The sequence below is a fragment of the Anas acuta genome, chromosome 1 (genome assembly GCF_963932015.1).
Source record: "Anas acuta chromosome 1, bAnaAcu1.1, whole genome shotgun sequence".
Lineage (NCBI taxonomy): Eukaryota > Metazoa > Chordata > Aves > Anseriformes > Anatidae > Anas > Anas acuta.
The window spans coordinates 142145578-142166431 of record NC_088979.1 but is presented as its reverse complement, the minus strand read 5'-3'; the positions used below and the strand labels follow the sequence as shown (position 1 = coordinate 142166431).

The following is a 20854-nucleotide window of genomic DNA, read 5'->3' as shown; positions in this document are numbered from 1 at the left end:
ATTCAGTCCTCTGCTGTCCAAGCAGATGCTCTCCTCCAGGCTGGGTACAAGCACAGCTGGAGAGAGGCTCAGATCTCAGTTGCTTTGCAGGAGCAATTGGAAGGAGAGTCTGCTGCTGCTCCCGATGGTGTCAGAGACCCTGGGGAATTGATACAACTCTCGAGTCAGGAGTGCAGATAGAGATTTTTTCCCCTCAGTGGCTTGTCATGTGCCCAGAAGTGGAGTGAGATGTCGGTGGAAGCAACAGCAGGCACATCTCTGTAGTTCCTCTGCCAGATTTCAAGCCCTTGCTCCAAAGTACGCAACCATGGAAGCTTTCTAAACAAAATGGTTGCGTGACTCACTGACAGGGACAAAGCAATGATTTTCTCTGATCACTTTTCCAGAAATGCTCTAACTGTTTTACCTGAGAGCTTCGAGGAAGTAAGTAAATTCAGCTTGACACAAACTCCTGGAATGGAAGACCTTCAGCCTGAATGAATAAAGCTTAGAAAAAAGAACAAGCAACAGAAAACAGGGGGTTGTAGTTGAAAGTGTGGAGCAGCTGAAGCCTAGGCACTGCTGTCAGTGCCCCTTGTAATGTGGTTACATGAAATACACGATGCCAGTCCTTAGCAGACCTGGGATGGGAAATAACGAGCCTAATGGTGGGTTTCAAGGCCTCAGGTGTGTGTGATGCAGAGGAAATAAAATGGCTGAAATCAATGAGAGTTTTCAAATTGCAGGCACGGTGCTTTGGTTTCCTGAGATGTGGTGGAAGGTGGCTGTGCTTTGATGAGGTCTTATTTTTCCTGTTAGCCCTGCTCCACCTTGTCTCCTCGTCGTGTCGGTGGAATGTCTGGTATGAAGGGAAGCCCTCTTTCATCTTCTTGGTCACATCTTTGATCGGTTAAGGGTGTTTTGCTATTTTCTTTCTTTCCTTTTTTTTTCTTTTTCTTCCTGTACCCTTACCGTGCCTTTCTCTCTTCCTCCCAGTTTTCTCCCTCTACTTTTACCCAATGCAGAACAAGGTACGTGATGCCTAACAGTGTAGAGGAAGGCCACAAGGTGGGTCACCCTGGCTATATGTGCCAGCACAGTTATACCCTGCTCTGTTTTGCCTAGAAATCCAATAAAGGGCAAGAACGCTAAATTTTCAGTCACGACTGAAAAAGCCCATGGAGCGTGTGTGCCAGTATCAGTGCAAATGAGTTAAAACACTTGTGACTTTCATAAAATCTCTCCATGGCTTTTAAGGAGTCAGTAAAACTGCTTCTGTTTGTGTGTGTTTATGCATCTGGGTCTGCGTGGGTAGCGGTGGCTGGGGGTTTAAGGCTCTCCAGGGAGAGAAGGAGCAAGGATACTGCATGTATGCTGCAGGGGATGTCAGGACTGCTCATAAATTGGGAAGCAGGAGGGCTTTTCTTTCTTCTCACTTGAAAAAGTTGTAGCTATGACTGATAATTCATTTCCCTGTGTTGACAGGTATTTTTAAACAATTGAAAAATACAGACATGTTTAGAATATATGTATATTTATTTTTCGTTTGTATTTTTAATTCCATAACAGATTTTCACTCCTGTTTTCTCCCTGGGCTATCACATACCCTTTATGGTCCTCCTCAAGGAGGAATATAGGCCAAATTAAGCTGAGAAGTTCCTTTCCCAATTTAAGATGTAGTTGGCTAGACAGATTGTAAGGAAGTCATCTGTATGTAGAAAAGGTAAGGATGGTCTCTATAGACAAAATGTGGCTCCTGTAAAAATCCTGCCTTCTCAGAAGGGGAGTCTGACCAACTGCTGAGGTGTCCATCCACCAATTATCTAAAACTTCGACATTCGCTTAAAAAAGCTCCCTTGGAAGTTGAAAAATGCCTCGATTAGAGGTGTCTAACTCTTATCAGGAATTAGGAATAGATAAACATGGTATAAAACCTTGCCTTTATATTCCTCCTCTAATGTCTTCCCTAATATTAGGGGTTTCCAAAGGGTTAGTTCAAAACACCGGATTGTGGTTGCTGGGAGTGGGATCTGCCTCCCGAGGAGAATATAAATGGGAGTGACGATCCTCTCGCAGCAGAGGGACCTGGCCAAAACAAGATCTCCAAATGCCAAAGCTTGTTCAGCCCTGTGTAGGTTGGTCTTTTAGATGTCCCCAATGGGTAGCATCCACCATACATCTGAATCGCTTGTTTCTCTCCCTCGAGAAAGCTTTCAAAGGGAACACAGGAGTGAGCTCACATTTTACACCGAAACTGAGTCAGCTCCAGCGTGGGATAAATGTGTTGCTGATAGCGGTTTGTGATCGCTCGCAGTGTCATGGCAATTAGCTGCAGCTGAGAAGCTGTCCCACTCTTGTCTGTAAACTCTAGGTGCCTTCAACAGCGAAGACAAATTAAAAAGCTGTCTGCTTCTCCGCAAAGTTTGTTTTGATTAACACCGAGTCCATCTGGTACCAGCGAAGTTTACACTGCTGTAAACTGTGCGGTGTTGAGTTTTACTAGGCCACCTACCCTGCTGGCTTCAATTACCAGATCCACGAGCGCTCCGATGATGGAATTGATGTCAGGATGAGCCGTGCTTCGCAGGAAGCCGGAGCTGCCAAAGATCTGTCTTGGCCCGCGTTCGAGCTGTGTGAGAGAGGTCCCCGCTTTATTAAGCGCTCCCTGGATTTATTGTTTGTTGTGATCCTGGTTGCTTCAGGGAGTATTCCTGAAAGGCTTTTAAATGATAGCTAGTAGCCAGCTACATGCTGGTTCGCTCTGTGGGGAAGCTGGCGCGAAGCAGAGGCGGAACCTCTGAGTCCAAACGTGCTCTTTTCACACCCAGGCAGCGAACCCGGTGATCTGGATTTCTTGCCCTAACTTTATCTTTTCATCGTGAAAATCTGCAAGAGCCACGTCTTGAAATGTTCACCTCCTTTTATGCTCTGGAGGTAGTGTTTTGCTGCATGGAGCTACCGTCAGTGAAGTTTTCCTCCATGTGTCCCGTGCCCACTCCCACGTGGGAATACGTGTGTGTGTGTTTTGGCACCGCAAGCCACGTTACAAGGGTCGGGGTGGAGCAGGTGATAGGGAGCGGTTCCCATTAGCAGTGGGGTATTTGGCAGCAAATGCACAGAAATCTGACCTGTAAAGGGCTTTCTGCAATGCAGCTGTTTTAAACAGGTATGAAACAGTTGGCCTTTTGTAACAGCAATTTCTTTGCTTGTCCTAGTGGAAGGCAAAACCAAGAGCTTGAGCTGATCCTAAGGCTGTCTGGGGGAAGTTCTGCATAATTTGCAGCTTGCAATGCATCTAAATTTACCATGGGTCTGTTGCACATGCTCTGTGCCCCTGACATTTAGCAAATGTCCACATCCAGGTGCCTTTTGCAGTTCATTTGACTTCAATACACAAACTGAGTATTGTTCCTTGCCCACGCCAGACATCAGCTGTTTTCCTGCTTACCTTTCCTCAACCAAGTAGTAGGCCCTGTAAGGTGCTCTGAAAACCACACAGTTCTTGTAAAGCTTGGGATGCATTGAGGGAACCCGTACGTTTGTGCCACTCGTGCAGGCTGAGTTAATGGGCAGACAGCCGAACACCAAGCACTGAGCAATGCCACCTGCTCCCAGGCAGACCTCAGAGCTTCCTGAAAATGGAATAATCGGCTTCTCAGTTGAACTGTCACGGGAAGAAACGTTTCTTAACCAAAGCTGCAAAGTAGCAAAAGCATTTGGAGGATGGATCAGAAAGTTAAGGGCTCTCTGAGCTCTCTTGCTTCACCTGTTCCCACCTACGCGTTGGTTGCATTCTGGTGCCTGCTTGCTTGCAGCTCATCTGCTCTTCAGCACAGAGGGGTGATTTGCAGTCTACCTAAAGGTTTCTTTTTTTTTGTTTTTCCTCATGGAGATATTACTGTTCCACAAACACAAACTGAGAGAGCCCAGTGAGGGTTCTCTGAAATGCTTTCAAAAGTCCTGCTCTGCAGTGGCCAGAGCTACCCAAGGATCTACCTATAATTCTGCAGAGCACTTCAGATTAACTTTGACTTGTAGATAAACTTGTGCCTTGAAACTGTGTTTGGTAGCTTCTGTATAGTGTTATGCTTGCTGCAAGGAAGGTGCGAGATAGAGGCAGACAAAAAAAAATCAAAACCACGATGTTGTTAGGAGTTCCTATGCTGTGCCATCAAGGATGAAAGAGCCAACTGAGAATGATTTCTTGCTTGTGAGATCCTTGCCCAGCATGTGCAAAGTCTGTGTCCTCCACCTCCCCGTGGGTGCTTCCCTTGGGCCTGTGGCTGGTCTGGAGGTGGTGGCCACGTGGCCTGGAGGTGATGGCAGCCTCACCAGTTTCAGGTCACTGGTGCGAGGTGATACGGTTTCTTGGGGACGAAGTTGGCAAACTTCATAACACTGGCAAAAGTACTCCTCTGTCTCTAGTTGAAGTCTTAGGAGGGGGCGAGCTGAACTGTTCGGGCTGCTCTTTTTTTTTTTTTTTCCAGAATAATTCCACCTAAACCAAATATTTGTAATGGAAAATTTCTCCCCAAAGTGTTACAGCTAGTTAAAACTTCAAGCGAGTGAAAACAGGTTCTTTGTCATGAAAAGAGCCAGGCAGTGTGATTAATAGAGGGCTCTCCTCCCTCCACCCAACAAAAATATAAACAAAATGCAACCTAACACTTCTGTTCTTGCCGGAAACCATAAGGGAATTGAGTTTCATGAAGGGTTCCAATGGGAACAAAAGAGCAGGGTTTGATCCAAAGGCTATTAAAGTCACCGAGAGCCTTTCCCTTTGGCTGCGGTGGGTTTTGGAGCAGGGCCACGGTGAACACTTGAAGGCCAACCTGACCTTTCATGGAGAGGGAAAGCTGAAGACTTGGTTTCATCTCACTTGTACTTGCTTCTGCCTGACTGAAGTCAGTGGGAGCTCAAAAAACTTTGCAGAGTTCAGCCCTTGAAGACTCAGCTGACATTTAAGTCAGAGCCTGCGCTTAAATGTCAACATTTGGAAATAAGTAGACACCAAAGATGCGAAGTCATTTGGCTTTGCTTACGATGTATGGCCTGGTTACTGAGTGTTAGGCATGACGTGAAAAGTTTTCTAAAGAAGGGCTATTTTGTAGAAGGCACCCAAATGCCCTGCTTTCTTGATGTGAAGTGCTGACTGCTCCTTGCTGGCTTTGCCCCTGTTGCCTTAGTTTGCAGTGCAATTTTTTATCGATCTTTCCATGGTGACCAGGACTGCAAACTTCCTAGTATAGAAAATGTGAACAAAAAGCCAGATATTAAATACCCTGGGCGGCATTAGGAAGTGTTACGGTCCTGTTTTCTTCTGAGACTCGAAGGGTGGAAGCAATCAGATGATAAACTATGCTGAGGAATGTGGGAAGGAAATACGTTTATATGCTAGATGTTCATGGGGGAAATGTATGATGCTGTCATACTTGGAAACCTAACATGTGTGCAGGTGGTGTGATTCATTCTGTAATTTTTGTAAATCATTTAAATAGAGTGTCCCGGTACTGAGTATTTGTTACACAGAAGACCCTGCAAATGTTTGGGCTCTGAATTTATTTTGTTTACTTCTTATTTGTAACTTCTTAAAATTATCTGTCAAGTTTCCAATGGTTTTCTAGTTCCTCTCTGCTTAAAATATTCTTATCATCTCTTCTGTATTTCTTTTTGTTTCTCAGCACTTTATTACAGTGACAAAAACTCTATCAAGTTCCATAGAAATGGAATAAACATTGAATTAATGGCATAGGGATGCCACCGTTCGTTATATTAAGAACACTCCTTGGAATTGGGCGAGTGCTTCTACCCTGTGTTAAAAGAAACTTGTAGCTTTGGCTCCAGATACGGTTTAATTTTATTCATTGAGAAGGAGGAAGGTTTTCATGAGCACTCCCATAACAATAAGCCACCTGTGTGTTTGTCTCTGTGCAGTTAATTATTATAACACCTTGTCAGTAGGCTTGTAATGGAAAAAGTGTGCAGAATACACTTTTTAAAAAAATGCTTAAAGTAAGTTGAGTTGTACTAGACAGTTCTTCCCATCTCTAGAGACTGAATAGCAAGCTGGGAATAAGGAGTTTTTGCATTTTAATCATGGCCTGAAATTGAATGTGTTTGGTTGACCTTTTAGAAATGTGCCTCCGTGTATTCTTCTGGGAGACTGAGCACAGCAAGCTCAGTGAGACGAATGGGTTTTCCTGAGGATTAAGGAGTTAACTGGTAATTAAAAAATAAAAATCAGATTTTGTGGGGGAGACTGCAGTGTCTTATATATTATTATTATGTCAAGTGGTCTCTATTTTATAGGTGAAATAAAATCACCTATTTCACCTGGAAAAGGCTTTGAAGACTAGAAGGGGTGTGATTATTATAGCAAGGTAGTTGCGGGTGGTTAAATGAATGCACAGCTTTTTTCTAGTTTGAAAAATGAGCTATTGTTTGAAAGTATTTCAAAACTACATTTCCTTATGTTTCAGCTACCTGACTGCAAATAACAACCAGAATTTCTTGTACACTGCAAGGCCGTTTTTGAAGAGAGCTGCCCTGGTAATAAGCTATGTAAGTATGAATGGGCTTGGCTATGTATTTCCATGTGACGAGAATGAGTGTTAATGGGAGTACCCCAAAAGAGCCGTAAAGCTGAGATGATGGATGCTAATGCAAAGTTAGTCTTGGGAAACACTCTAGAAAATTTCAGCTGGGCAGAAACAAGCCTCTATGGTTTTGGTTCAAACTTTCTTTTAATTTATAGTGGTTGCCATTACAACGGTGTAATCATCAGCAGGCATTTCCTGCCCTAAGTACAGGGGGAGCCTGTGGCACTGGGCTGACTGGCAAATCCTGACTTCTCAGTGGCATGCTGTTAGTTTCATAGCAGGGCTTGTGCAGAGTTGCAAGAACAGCTCTGCCTGCAAATTCCTGGTGTGCAAGCAGCACTTGACATGTTGTTGGGGAGAAAAGCACCACCACAATGCTGGGTCTGCTGGGTGTGCAACTCCCCATCCCCGTGCTCCTCAAGGTGCCAAATCCCCTCGTTTGTCCTGCAGTGACAAGTGGTTCCCAGAAAGGTGGTGAGCTGCCAGCTCACAGAAGTCCTTCCAGAAATTAGGATTACACAGCATGAGAAACATTGATGGAGCTTGTCCTTAGACCTGTGCCAGCATGAGTGAATAGTAATAGCTTTTAAGACACGAGCCCTGTATTTCCCTCTGCATTTAGTTAGAGGTCAGTGGCTAAACTCCACAGTCTGAGCCACAGCAGGGTGATGGATTTGCCCTTCGAAATCCTGCTTTTGTTGTGGGTAGCTGCGATATGCTGGTTCCTCTGAGTAATGCTACATGTGAAGCGGGGAGGACAACGCAGCGTGCTGTCTGTGCTGAGAGCTGACACGTTTGTCACTTGTATATTCATAGTCCTCAAGCTGGTGTCCACAAGATCAGTGCTCTTGCCTTACGACACAAGTTCTTGCTCCCAGGGCTTTGCACTGCAGCAATCCTGAGGTCTGCATGGAGGTGGTGGCTGGTGGGATGGAAAGGGGGGCAGTGGGGCTCGGGGTTGCTTGAGCCTGGGAAGCCAGGGTAGGCTTGGCTGCCCTGAGCAGAAAAGACTTGCACCCTGCCTGTGTAAGCCCTTGAAATGGACTCTTCCCCTGCCTGTGGGCTTCAGATGCTTGGGAAGGTAAACACAAGGGCCTCAGAGTTGAATTTTGCCACCTGCACGGGCTGTCAGAATTGATTTTTGCCTAAACAGCTGAGCTGACTCTCTTCTGAGCATAGCACAGCGCCAAGAGAGCTATCAAAAAAAATATTTGGCAGAGGCCTTAGTTCCTCTTAGCAGCACATTACTAACCTGGATGTTCTTCTTTGAAGGTGATTCTCGTTTTGTATTTCCGCCTCTGGATAATGGGAGGATCCATGCCAATGTTTTCAGAACAGGACAATCCAGCTTCATTCTCACCCTATCTGCTGACGAGGTACACCACTAATCAAACAAAAGTTTTCAAAACTGTTGTCATGGCATTATTTTTTCCTTGCACTAAAGTGTTTTACAGATGGTAAATGAGAAGGCTTGTTTTGTTGTCTTAACTTAATTACTTCTCCTTATTGCTCTGTTTAGAATAGAAAACAATCAGCGTTATTTGAACCCCAAAGCGTGCTCCAGTTCCTGGAGAGTTCTGTTACATCCTTTCTTACTGAAAATTCTGGATTTATTTTTATGCAAAGCCCCAAGTGTATAGTTTAGTTGTCTGAGCATGGGACTGGAAAGCCCAGTGACTGAGGCCTAAATGTTAAAACTGGCTGTTCCTGGATGCAAGTATTTAGAGTTTTAGCTTCAGCTGAAGTTTGTGTAAGAGGGGATGACTGCATGGTGGTGAAATACAGGTGACTGATCAGGACTGTGAAGGTGGAAGGTGGGATCCTGGTGGCGTGTGGTACTGCCCTGCTGGTGCACAGTTCTGGCTGAGCATAGGATGGGCTGCCACGTGTAATAAAAACAATGAACTTGAAATTTGTGTTAACAGATTTTTATTCTGTTATTTTATCACCACTTTTCTTTTTTTTCTAAAGATACATAAATACTTAAACTTGACACAAAATGATTTTTTTTCCTTGCCAGCGACCTGCTGTATGGTTAGGTGGGCTGATGCCACATCCCTCTGTCTCTGCTGGACCTGACCTGCAGGGTATTAGTTTCTGCTATTTAGCTCTTCCCTCCAGACCTAGCCAGACCAGTGCTCCAAGAAAGTGTTGGGAAGTTGGCTTCCTCTTAAGACAGGGCCACGTGCATAACTGATTGTTGTGGTTTGCTACTAAACTGGGGAAAGACTCTTTGGAGGCTTCTGGAGGAAATTCCTGGTGTCGTAAGTGAAACAAGAATGGTCCTTTTCTGTCATTTTCTGGCTTCATTGGCTCCTAATTCTAGCAGTAGAATTGCAGCTGAGACACAGGTTAAGATCAAGAAATTCTTATTCAACATCTGCTGCAGAGTCGGGCTGGATCTCATTTGGGAGACCTTTATGATAATGTGACAACAGCTCCTATTACCATCAAGGCTAAAAGTGCTTCCAGGAAGCAAGTTGTCTGATTTAGAAAGCTCTGATCTGTTCACAGCATTTCTGGCAGAGTCGTTAATACCAGACTCTGTGCTGCACAGCGTGAAGGTTTTGCTGCTGTCCCTTTTTGATATGTTTATGCTAAGACGGGGGTCATCAAGTCCTAAGTGATCCTGGGCTGATTCCAATTACTTATTTTGTGCTGCAAATGTCTTTCGGGTGTTTGTCTCTTTATATCATCCAGTGACTGGGGAAGGTTTTTAAACCCCAAAGCTAAGCTTCTTGGGGTATGAAACAGCGACTGTTTTTATTAACAGCCCTGTGAAGGACAAGTGAGAGTACTGCTGGCTGACCTCTGCACTGGCCCCAGCAGCAGCCCTGGCCTCACCTGCAGTCCAGCAACTTGTCTGCTCCAAACATCATGAAAAGTCACTACAGAAACCCTTCCAAGTGAAAACTGTTATTGTTTCTCTGGAGGGATTCTAAAGCCTTGCAGTTAGCCTGGCTCTTCCATGTCTTCTGAGCTTGATCCTAACCCTCACTTCAGCCAACTTCCCTAGAAACCTGTATCTTCCATCCGGAAAACCCATCCCTGGCATTCAGCTTAGGTGCAGGAAAGGAGGAGGCAGAAGAAAAGAGATTGCTTTTAATGCCTTGTATTTCAACAGGGTAGAAATAAGAGGTGTTAGAACAGTAAAATGCTTGAGGGTGGATTTGGAGGTGATAAAACTTGCTGGCCCTGGTGTTAGGGGTGGCATTAACTTAGGGTCTAGGATATTCAAGATCCTTGAAGATGCTTTAGGATATTCAAGATTCAGGTAGGTGTTGGTATGCGTGGTCACTTGCCTGGCTGGTGGGTGTCCTGTCACATAGGAGAGTTTTTTTTATGGTCTAGCCTTGGGGAAGCTGCCGAGCAGTGTGTGATCCTCAGTTGTGGACACCTGCAGCAGCAGGATATGGGAAGTTGGTGTGAGAAGCTTTAGTTGAGGTTTTGAAGGCAGCTCATAGCATTGAGGGTAAAGCCAGGATGTTATTTGCAGTTTGGGTGAGTTGTAAAAGTAGGTAAGTTAGGTTTGGTATCAAGATTTGCAGCAGCTCTGAGGCTGGATGGAGTATGGTAATGGGGTTACAGTATGAGGCCAAGTGGCTTCAAGTTCACCTGGGACTGAAGACTGAGAATGTTACGTGATAAAAAAGACAAAGCCCATGAAGCCAAAAGCAAGGCCAGTGTTGAGGTGGCTGCTAATGCCTGAAGTACGGCTGAAATAAGGGTTAGTGGCTCAGGCAGCAGAGGAGTTGTAACTCTGAAAATCAGACAGCACAAATAGAGGTTTCTGCTTGCAAGCACAAGTCTTCGTTTGCACTGAGCTGGAAATGTGGTTACTGTGCATGCCTTGCCAGGGTAAATGTTATGGTTTTCAGCAGGACTGAAAGTTATGTTAAGACTTTGCCAAGTCTATAGGGCTAGGAGGAAGGCTGATGACAACAAATGGAATAAAAAAAAATAGTTTGGAAATGTGTGGCAGTCGTTGTGAAATATATGAGGTTAGATCTGGAGTTGGGGTCTTGCCTGGCATAGGATGAACCCCAAGGAGCGTTGTTAACTCTTGCAAGGTTTCTGCATCAGGTGTTGGGCTGTACGGGTATGGTGTGTCCCAAAGCTGTCAAGGATTATTAGAGAGTGGCAAAGAGTAGGGGTAGAAGTGAGTTATGGTTGGGTTTGAAAAAGTATTGGCTAAAGAGGTCAGATTTTTTCAGGCCATACAATGCTTGTAATGTAAATTAGGTGACCGAGGCTAGGAAGGAGGTCTCTGTATCTATAATTGTGTAGAGGAGGGGAGCATATAGAAATTAAAGAATATGAGAAAAATCTAAGAGGATAACAGGTTCAAAACAAGCCAAGGATGTGGCTTGCAACAGATAACTGATCTGGGGAGCTTGTTCTGTAGAATGTTGTGTCTGTGCTTAAAGTTTATGCAGGCTCGAAGAGGGTTTTCTGGTCTATTTAAAAAAATAAAAAACAAAACAAGAAAACAAACAAAAAAGATATACAGGCTACTAAATATGCAGAAACCACATCCAACCTGGTAGCTAGAAACTAGGAAAAAAAGTACCATCTTATCCTTTTCTTCTATGCTCTGATTGTCATTAATTTTTGGTCACTGCTGGATAGAGGGTCTTAGTCTGGGCATTCTGTTTGTGTGGTGCAGTTTGGCCCTAGAACATGACCATATGTAGTGTTTAACCTGTATGCAATCTTGGATGGTGTTGAGAGAGACTATATTAATGTAGACAGAGAATTGATTAACTATTTGGAAGAAGAAACGTGAAATAGTGAGTTTTTCAATCTTAAAAAAAAAAAAACACAAAAAACCAAACCAAAACAAAACAAAACAAAAAAAACACTGTTCAGTATGTTCACTGAGTTACAATCTTTACAAGTACATGTGAGTGGGGATTCAAATAAACTCTTTACGAGTCAGAAAATGACTTTCCATCCCTGAAAGGTGATGGATTTTCTAATATTCCCAAATACCTTAAAACTCCCAGTGAGATAAATGAAAACCACATTCGCTCCACTGTGTTGCTTTGGCAAGGGTGATATAAGAAGAAATCTGTCCATAGTTCCCTCTCCCAGCTGAGGCAGAAATGAAAGTGTTGGGAATCCCACTGTTCCTAAGCACTGCCATTATAATCTTGTATGCTATAGAAAATAAGTAGCTTCTCCAGTGACCTACCCTAGAGAACACAGATTTCCAGTCACTGTGACTTGTGGCATCCCAACATCTGCAATGGGAAAGCAGTTGTGATACAAAAACCAATCCCAAACCTCTGTTACAAAATTCTTGCTTGAATTAGATGAAAGTTGGGGAAGAAAGCAATTAGAAAGGTTTGGAGAGCTTTGTGCAAACTGTGCTGAAGTGCAGCTAGAGTATTAGCAGGGTGTTGACTGGTGAGCTGTCACGCTTCAGACGTTTTGCACAACGTTTCTTTATTCCCCCATTCTTGAGGGGAAAGAAGTAGGAGGCCTCCGAACAAACAGATTGTGTTACTAGCACTGTGGTAAGACAAGGAAAAAAGCCCACTGTACAGCATGTCTTAAGGTGTGTGAAACATTAAATCCTGCCAGTAATTGCAAACTAAGAAAATGTATTTCTTCCTAACTGTATCTTTGGAAGTCAAGTTTTATTAACTTCTTCCGGCATTAGCCTCGTGTTGTCCCTTGGCTGATCACTCTGGTCATGAAGCAGTCTGGCTTGTGTTGTTGCATTAAATAGTTAACACATTTCTGCCTTGATGACATTGTCCTCTGGTTGAACTGTTCTCTCTGTAAGCTGGCTTTCTGCTTTTCTTTGGTGTTTCAAGCAGGTAAATGAGAATTCAGTCCTGCAGAAAGCTGAAGAAATGCTTATAAGAATTTTTATCTATAGATAAGAAATGGCATATAGGCGTTTTCATATGGATTTGTGACTAATTTTGGAGCATTTAATCGTTGTGGTTGCAGCATCCAAGGGGATGAACTGCAGAGAGGCACATGGCAGTCCTGTGCTGGAGATGTGGGTCTCTGTGCCAGCCACTTCTACCAAGGCAGTAAAGAGTAGTGACGCCTCTGGTATGCGATTTGCACTGACCTTAAGCTGGGAGTTGGCATTAAAATGGACCCCTGCAATACATCAGCCTTTTAATTAGCCGGGTTTGGATGTGCTTCCTGAGTAGAAAAGGTCTGCATGCTTAGTCAGGGCTTTCTTCTGTGTGCCCAAAGGTGCACCTTCTTCAGCCCTATGCACAATCTCTCTGGGCACCCAGAATTTGGGCCCACATCTGTACGAAAAGTAAAACAGCAATGTCTGTCAGAATTGCTATCAGGTCTACCCAGGGCTAGACAGGTCATACGTTAAATGTAAAATGTTGTTATTGTAATGATGGGGGGAAGGGGAGGGGAAGCATGTGTGGAAGATGACACTACAGAGCAAAGGCCAACCTACAGTAGCATTATGTTCCCCGAGGAACCTGCCCTCCCAGAGCCACATGAAAGATTTGAGTATATCCTCAAATCTGAGTATATCCAAGTTTTCTTGGTTTAATGAACAAATGCAGGTGTAGGTAGTGCTTTTCTGGAAGTCAGCTGGAGAGGCATTTTTGGTAAGCCATGGCGCTTGCTGAGGTGCTGTTTCCACCACGAGCTTTCCCTGCTGAAAGCTGGTGTTTGAAGTGGACGAGTGCAGCTGAAGCAGAGGCTGTCAACCCCTGTAGACAATGCATTTTGTTCTTCAAAGCACATGCCAGAAGGCTACACCACACCAGCCTCTGAGGCAAAGCACTGTGCTCTGGGCGGCCCTTTCACTCCTGCCTGCACAGGGTAGGGGTAGGTGATGCTCTGAGGTACAACGACCATTTCCAGAAGTGTTATCACAGTGACTTTATAACCTCTGGGTTTTTAATTTCCTGAGGATCAGCAACTGGCATCTCAGCTGCTGTCTGAGGACTTTCCATCCCTGCTGCCTCAGTGGGCCTTTTCGGGAGCAGGCCGGGAAGCTCCAGGTGAGGGATGGCTGGGGCTGAGGTGAGCTGAGCACAGTGTTTGATCACCGGGCACGCTTCTCTCACAGCACACAGGCCTGTGGAGAGGAAGAAAAAAGATATGAGATCAGTCCCAGGCTTTCCAGTATTGCAAGTCTGACAGCAGGCTTGGGTTTCACAGGATATGCACAGGCTCTTTGAAAGTCTTTCCTCTTGAAGAATTTGACATTTTTCAGATTCTTAGCAGAGCTGACACAACTGCTAGAGCCCTTCACCAGATCAGAGCCCTTCCGCCAGTGCTCCCCTGTGCCCCTGCTGCATGCCAACCCACCTTCCAGGGAGTTGCCTTGCTCTTCATCAGGTTGCAGCAGTCTTTTGGTACTCCTCTGCTCCTATCCTCTACTACTGACAGCTCTTTTCCCCTAGATGTGAAAGTTTTGATGAAAGGGACTGCACAAGCACTTTCCCATTACGAGTATTTTCTGCCTAGCTGATGCTTGGATTTGGATGTTAAATTGGAATTAGTCTCTCTCTTGTTTGTGTATTCTCACTCCACTGTCACAGGATGTGCTGGATAGACACAGCACGATATTTTTCTTCTAAGGCTATGAAAAGAAAATGTTTAGGCTGACAATGTAAAATAGATCCGTAAAATAAACTCGTGTGGGAAGGTATGATTGGACTGGCAGCTCCCCAGGGGAAGCGCAAATACATACAATTTTAAGACAATACCTTTAAATAACACCACCTGGTTATAATTGCAGCCACATGTGTCCTGGGAGGACAGTGTTGTGAAGTGGCTCATCAAGCACATTTGGCTTTAGGGCTTTGTAGTGGATGAAGAGAGCCTGGAGCTAAAGTTACTTCAGCTGTTAATGCAAGTGAGAAGCTCTTTTCCCTAATAAAGGCATGCTTCTCACCGTTACCTGAAGTGAAAGCTCCCTGAGTACCTGGCAACAGGCAGGCTGCCTTCAGAGAAGACCATTAACATCATCAGGGTTTTCTGAAAGGACAACAATCTTCTTCCTGCTTCTGAGACCCCCCACCCTTTTACACGCAACTCCTCCTTTTCCAAAGCACCAGTTTAGTGCACTTCAAGTACCCATCTCCTAGATAGGTCCATCTTCTTCCCAAGAAGGAGAATGTTTTTTGCTCTTGCCTTGCTGAAATCCTTAGTGCAGTAAAGCCTTACATTTGTGGATGTATACCCCACTGGTTTTGTGGGGGAAAGGTGGTCCCCTGTTATTTGTCGGGGATGTGATGCATTGTCCCAGAAGTGGACAGGCTGTAGGTTGCACCACTGTGTGCAGCTAGAACAAATAGTTTCACTGGCCCTCACTTTTCCACGCAGCCTTGGTAGGGCATGGTCTGAATCTTGTGATCACTCAGTTTTGAAAAGAAACCTATAATTGTTCCCTGGGAACTGGGGAAAAAAACTTAAAATGCTCCCAAATCAGATAGCAAATGAAACTCCTCATAAATTTCTGTAACTATATGTATATTTTAAGCTAGTCTCACGATCTTCGTGTGCTCAGATCGTCCGGGTTTGGCAGAGCTGAGACTAGAGCTTTTCCAAGCTCGTTAGTCTCTATTACAGCAAAGGGTAACAGACAATCCCTCAAGTATTTTTATGTTGTATTGTTTATGGCTTTAAGTAGCACCCTTTATTTTCATTTTTTTGCAGTAGAAGCAATCAGTTGAGATAGTTGTTTTCTGCTATGGGTTCTAGATGTGAGTCATCCTGTATTTATCTTAAATAAGGCATGCAACAGTACACTTATACTTAAAAATTTAAAACTAAACAAACTGGATTGCCATGACAACACCTGCTACCTACAGAAGTTTTGTTTTTCTGAGTGTGCCAGAGATTCTGAGAAGGGAAAAGCAACACTTGACACCTGCTGAAACTTGGATTTCCACGTTCAATTTGCAAATAAAAAATGACTCTGCTGTAATGCAAATGTTGTTAACCAGCCTGGGGGAAAACTGGTTGCCAATTAAGAGGCAGATTCTTCCAATCACATCACCAGTAATACTCTGCCTTGTCTGAGATTAGCTGATGAGAGGGAGATGTTATAGGCAGGGATTTTTCTCCCCTGGAATTCCAAGAGACACGAACAGCAATATAGAGAAGATCATTAATTTAAAATGTAATTCACTTAGTCAACTAATTAAAAGAAAATACTTTTGTTGCCATTTGCAGGTAGGCCTCTGAAACGTAATTAGCTCCTGGAATCGTTCCCAAATCTTCAAGTATTCAGAATTTGCAAATTATCTCCTTGCCATGTCAACTTTGGAGAGAATGTTCTTCAAACGTTTCTCGGGCATCTAGCTTTCTCCCTAGTTAGTGTCGTGATATGAGAGCCACATGGATATGGAAAACTGTCGTGCTGTTGAGATCCACAAGTAAAAGCAGCACGGTTGTCACTATCTATTATTAGCATCTTGTTATTTTTCTGTTTCTAGGACCTAGAATAGCGATAGTTTCTACTGCCTTATTTTGTACAGCCATCAATCTCATTGTAGGACAGTTTGCCAAAGCTGAAAGCATATCCAAACTTTTCCTTGGATCAGAGCTCACTTGAGGCTTTCTTGCGGCTTAAAAAGTCCTGCTAAAGTCAGGCAGCAGCCTCCTGGGACTTGCTTTCTGTGTCTGCTTTTGGCACGTGCAAGTTCAGGGAGAGTGTTCAGGCTTGACAATGAGACCCGGCCAAGGAATCTCTAATACAACGTCTGGAGATGTGAACCAGTTGACTGGGCAAAGGCAGTAGTGACTGTCGCAGGTTTTGAAATAGTTCACCGCTCTTGGCAGAGTGTATTTAGGATGCTAATTATTGCAGTAATGGAACAGAGCAGTTGTCCATCTCCTTTGGGAGCTGCCTCTGGCAGTGAGCTGTGCACATGGCTTTTGAAGAAGATGAAAACCCTGTAAGCACAGAGGAAAGGAGACTTGTTTATAAACCTCTCCTGGGCAGCGCACGTCCCGGAGTCTGTCTTCTCATCTCCCACAGCAGTGTGACCTAACCTTCCATCAGAAATGCTTTAACATGCTCTAATCTGGCTACCCTGAATTCCTTTTAAAATTTGTTAAACTGACTCAAATTGTTATGGCAGCAAACTGCTTATTTCTTCTGTGCTGCACAATGATTTATCAGCTCCTGTCTTATCAGGGAAGATGCAGAAAAGTGTCTAGTCTGTCTTTAGCTGAAATGCTGCAGCTTGCACAGATCCAAAATATCTTCTGGTTTCTTCCTGCCTAGAATCACAGAATGGTTGAAGTTGGAAGGGACCTCAGGGTCCATCTGGTCCAAGCCCCTGCTCAACCCAGAGCAGGTCCAGGTGGGTTATGAAGGTCTCCACCGAGAGAGACTCTACAGCCTCTCTGGGCAACCCACACAGCACAGAAGGGCTGCCTGGTGTTCAGAGTGAGCCTCCTATGTTCCAGTTTGTGCCCATTGCCTCTTGTCCTGGCACTGGGGACCACTGAAAAGAGCCTGGCTCCATCTTCTGTACACTTTCTCTTCAGATATTTGTAGACATTGGTGAGATTACCCCAAGCCTGCTCTTCTCCATGCCAAACAGGCAGAGCATCTCATAGGAGGGGTGCTCCTGTCCCTTGATCATCTTGGTGGCCCTTCACTGTACTCTTCCCAGTATGTCCATGTCTCTCTTGTACTGGGGGGCCCAGAACTGGACGTGGCACTCCAGGTGCAGCTTCACCAATGCTGAGCAGAGAGGAAGGGTCGCCTCTTCACCTACTGCCAGTACTTCACCTAGTGCAGCCAAGAATGCCATTAGCTTTCTTAGCAGCAACAGCACGTTGCCAGCCCATGTTCAGCTGGTGTTCACCAGGACCCCCTGGCCCTTTTCTGCCAAGCTGCTCTCCAGCACGTCCCGGTGCCTGGGGCTGTTCGTCCTCAGGAGGTTCTGGCCCGCCCACCTCTCCAGCCTGTCAGGGTCCCTCTGGATGTCCGCACGGCTCTCTGGTGAGTCAGCTGCTCCCCTCAGTTTTGTATCAGCAGCAAATTTAATGAGGGCATACTCTACTGCATTGTCCAGATCGTTAATGAAGATGTGAAGACTGGAGCCAGTACCGACCCCTGGGGTACTTGGCTCATTACTGGCCTCCAAGGAGACTTCCCACCGCTGCCCGCTACCCTGCGGGCCTGGCTGTTCAGCCAGTTGTCAATCCATCTCACTGTCTGAAAGCCTGCTCTGGGTAAGCAGGAGAAGGTTTGCAGTGTGTCGTGGTTCATTAAACAACTTCCATGGATGTTTTGGTGCTTATTGAGAATGGTAACATGCAGGGCTTAGAAGGACAATTATTCTGAAAACTTGGTTCGAGTACAAACCTAACTCAAGGCTTCTGAAAATGCTAAAATACACACTGGTAACAATGTTATATGCCATGACATTATTCAGATTGGTATAAATGGATATGCATTTCAGTGTAAAGCTAGGAATGGATCTCGCTTTGGCTTTTAAGTAGCTGTAAATAGATCCTGGCAACCTTTTCCGAGCTGTGGCTGTATTAAGAGCGATGCACAGCTCTGCTGTTCTCCAGCTGAGCAGAGGTGTGGGAGCGCCGCGTGTAACTTCGCTGCGAGCACCCCGGCGTGAGCAAGCTGCACCAGGTCTTGTGTTGCTGGGTTTCTCGGTAATGCTGGCCAGAAGAGATTGGCTTGTTAATTAAAAAAAGACATAGTTGTTTCTTCAATTATCATGAACAATCGAAATTCAAAGAATTTGGGGAGAATTACATTGCTTTTTTTTGAGGGATGCTTTCTTAAATAGAAACTGTCCTTTTAATCGCTGTTGCTGTTAAGTGAGAAAATGCATTTTCTCTCACTTTTTTCCCTGTTTACTACCTCAGGGAGAAAAATGGCAGAATGGAAGAGAAACGTGCCAAATGGTTTTAAACCCTTCAAGATATGAGAATACATCATTTTCCATCAGAATTGTGAAATGAGATTGATTTGGGGGGAAATGGGAATGTGCCTTTTCCACTGTTTACAATGAAACATTATTCCAGCTATTTAACCTTCCCTGCTTTTGAGTTGCTGTGCCGCTGGAGATGTTTGGTTTTTTGAAAGAGAAGAAAACTGATATCCTAACTGTTTGTGGTTATTTCAAAATGTTTTTACAAAAATGTAGGCCTGGTTCATCCCCAGGTCTTGGCCCAGCACCCAGCTGGGAAATTCCATCCTGCCAGCCTGGAGTCACATTTAGCCTCAATATCTTCCCTCTCCTGCCACAAATATATTATAATGCTGTAACTGTTGTTGTAAAGGCTGCGTTTTGACCCCAAAGGGGTAGGTTTCGAAGTGGCAAGTGAAGCAGTTCTCTGGCTCTACATCTCTTGGGGATCCTTTGTTATCATTTTAATAAACTTGCTAAGGTACCATGGCAACTGGGTGTGATAACAACAGCTAAGCAGGCGGCTCCGATGGAAGAAATCCTATGCAGGATAACATATTCTATCTTCCTTTTGTTTTTTCTTTTATTTCGTATGTGCCCTTTTTTTGTGCTGCGTACAATGTGGACTTTTCCCTTTTCAGACGAAGGAAGGGTTTGTCTATTCAAAGGCTCTTGCAGTTCTGCTTGGTAGACTTCATGATTGCTGGAATAATCTCCAGCCTCAAATGTATTTGAACTTCTGTAAATGTGGTTTCAAGGAGAAGCTTTTTTTTCGGCAAGTAGGTGCCAAGCAGAAAAAGGCTGGGGAGAGAGGGGATGTTTTATTTCTTGTTGTTTTCTATTTGTCTTTAACCGGGTCGCACCCATGCTGTTCTTGTTCAGACCTCTGCAATCCCTGCATACTTCCCATAGGGCAGTGTGGTTTCCCATTTCCATTCTCTGTTATTTTCCTCCCTACAGAGAATGCCAATTAATGAAGATTACAACAATTTAAAAGGCTCCCTACTTCCCCCTCACTTTTATGGCTGTCCCCAGTCCTAATAAGCTGTAATGGGATCGGTGGAGAATCACCCTCTGCCTCCTTTGCTCTCTCTTTTCTCTCTGTGCTGGGATGCAAAGAGAGAAGGAGAGGTCTGACTTTAAATGCTCAATATTGTGCACATGGGTAGAATCCTAAACTGGAAGTTAAACTCAGGTAAAAGGGTATTTGGAATTGCAAGACTGATGCAATGTGCTGTGCAACAGGTGGATACGCTTCACAGAATCACAGAATCACAGAATCTCTAGGTTGGAAGAGACCTCAAGATCATCGAGTCCAACCTCTGACCTAACACTAACAGTCCCCACTAAACCATATCCCTAAGCTCTACATCTAAACGTCTTTTGAAGACTTCCAGGGATGGTGACTCCACCACCTCCCTGGGCAGCCCGTTCCAGTGCCTAACAACCCTTTCAGTAAAGAAGTTCTTCCTAACATCTAACCTAAAACTCCCCTGGCGTAACTTTAGCCCATTCCCCCTCGTCCTGTCACCAGGCACATGGGAGAACAGGCCAACCCCCACCTCGCTACAGCCACCTTCTGTACCTGCTTAGTTATTAAGTAATATTTTGTAGTTGAAACTGATAGCAAGTCAATTCAAAGTAAAACATCTGAGTGCAATATTAAGATATGTAAAGTTTTCTGAAGGCTGGTGCATGGAAAACACACAAATATTACTGATTTTATGCTATCTCTTTAAATGGCCTGGTGAAGTTGTGCCTACCCTCTAACCTCCCCCAGCCCCTCTCCACATTAGCATGTCTTTATTGACAGAGAGGGATAGGGTTACCTGTGAATGCATGGCTGTTTTGTTCCTCCTTCTCTCTAGTAAGTGGTAAATGCCAAAATCTCAATCTGTGTGAACTCAGCTCTGTTTTGGTATAAGGAAAATGTTTCGTGGTGTTGGCAGCCGTGCCCTGTATTACATTACCTGTTTTCTTTTGTAGGTTTCTAACTTACTCCTACCTTCTGGCCTTCAATGCGTGGCTTCTGCTGGCACCGATTACCCTGTGCTATGACTGGCAGGTCGGCAGTATCCCTCTGGTCGAGTCTGTCTGGGACGTGAGGAACTTGGCCACAGTCTTGCTGGTCGTGGTCCTGGTGTTACTCAGCCTACACTGCATTGCTGCATTCAAGGTAAGATGGAAAAAAATGCAATACAGCATTTTGTTTAAAATCTGTTATTTCCTAATCTTTAGATAAGTGCAAATTTTCCTCCCAAATAAATTGGACTGAGATGAAAAAACACACCACTACATAACTAAGGCAGGCAAGTTTAACAGATGAAAACGCCCCTTTAGCTGAATATCTCAGTCTCTAATTGGTTTGATTTGAGGGCAAAA

The 20854-nt window shown here is 44.5% G+C and overlaps 1 protein-coding gene across 2 annotated transcripts in view; it reads left to right on the top strand.

Moving 5' to 3' along the window:
- The window catches only part of TMTC1 (transmembrane O-mannosyltransferase targeting cadherins 1), a 147647-nt gene that overhangs the window by 47682 nt on the left and 79111 nt on the right, over positions 1–20854 (top strand). For both annotated transcript variants that reach the window (XM_068661808.1, XM_068661816.1), the window contains exons 6-8: positions 6459–6540; positions 7851–7954; positions 20459–20648. In XM_068661808.1, the coding sequence (XP_068517909.1) occupies positions 6459–6540; positions 7851–7954; positions 20459–20648 (376 nt within the window). The remainder of the gene's footprint in view (positions 1–6458; positions 6541–7850; positions 7955–20458; positions 20649–20854) is intronic.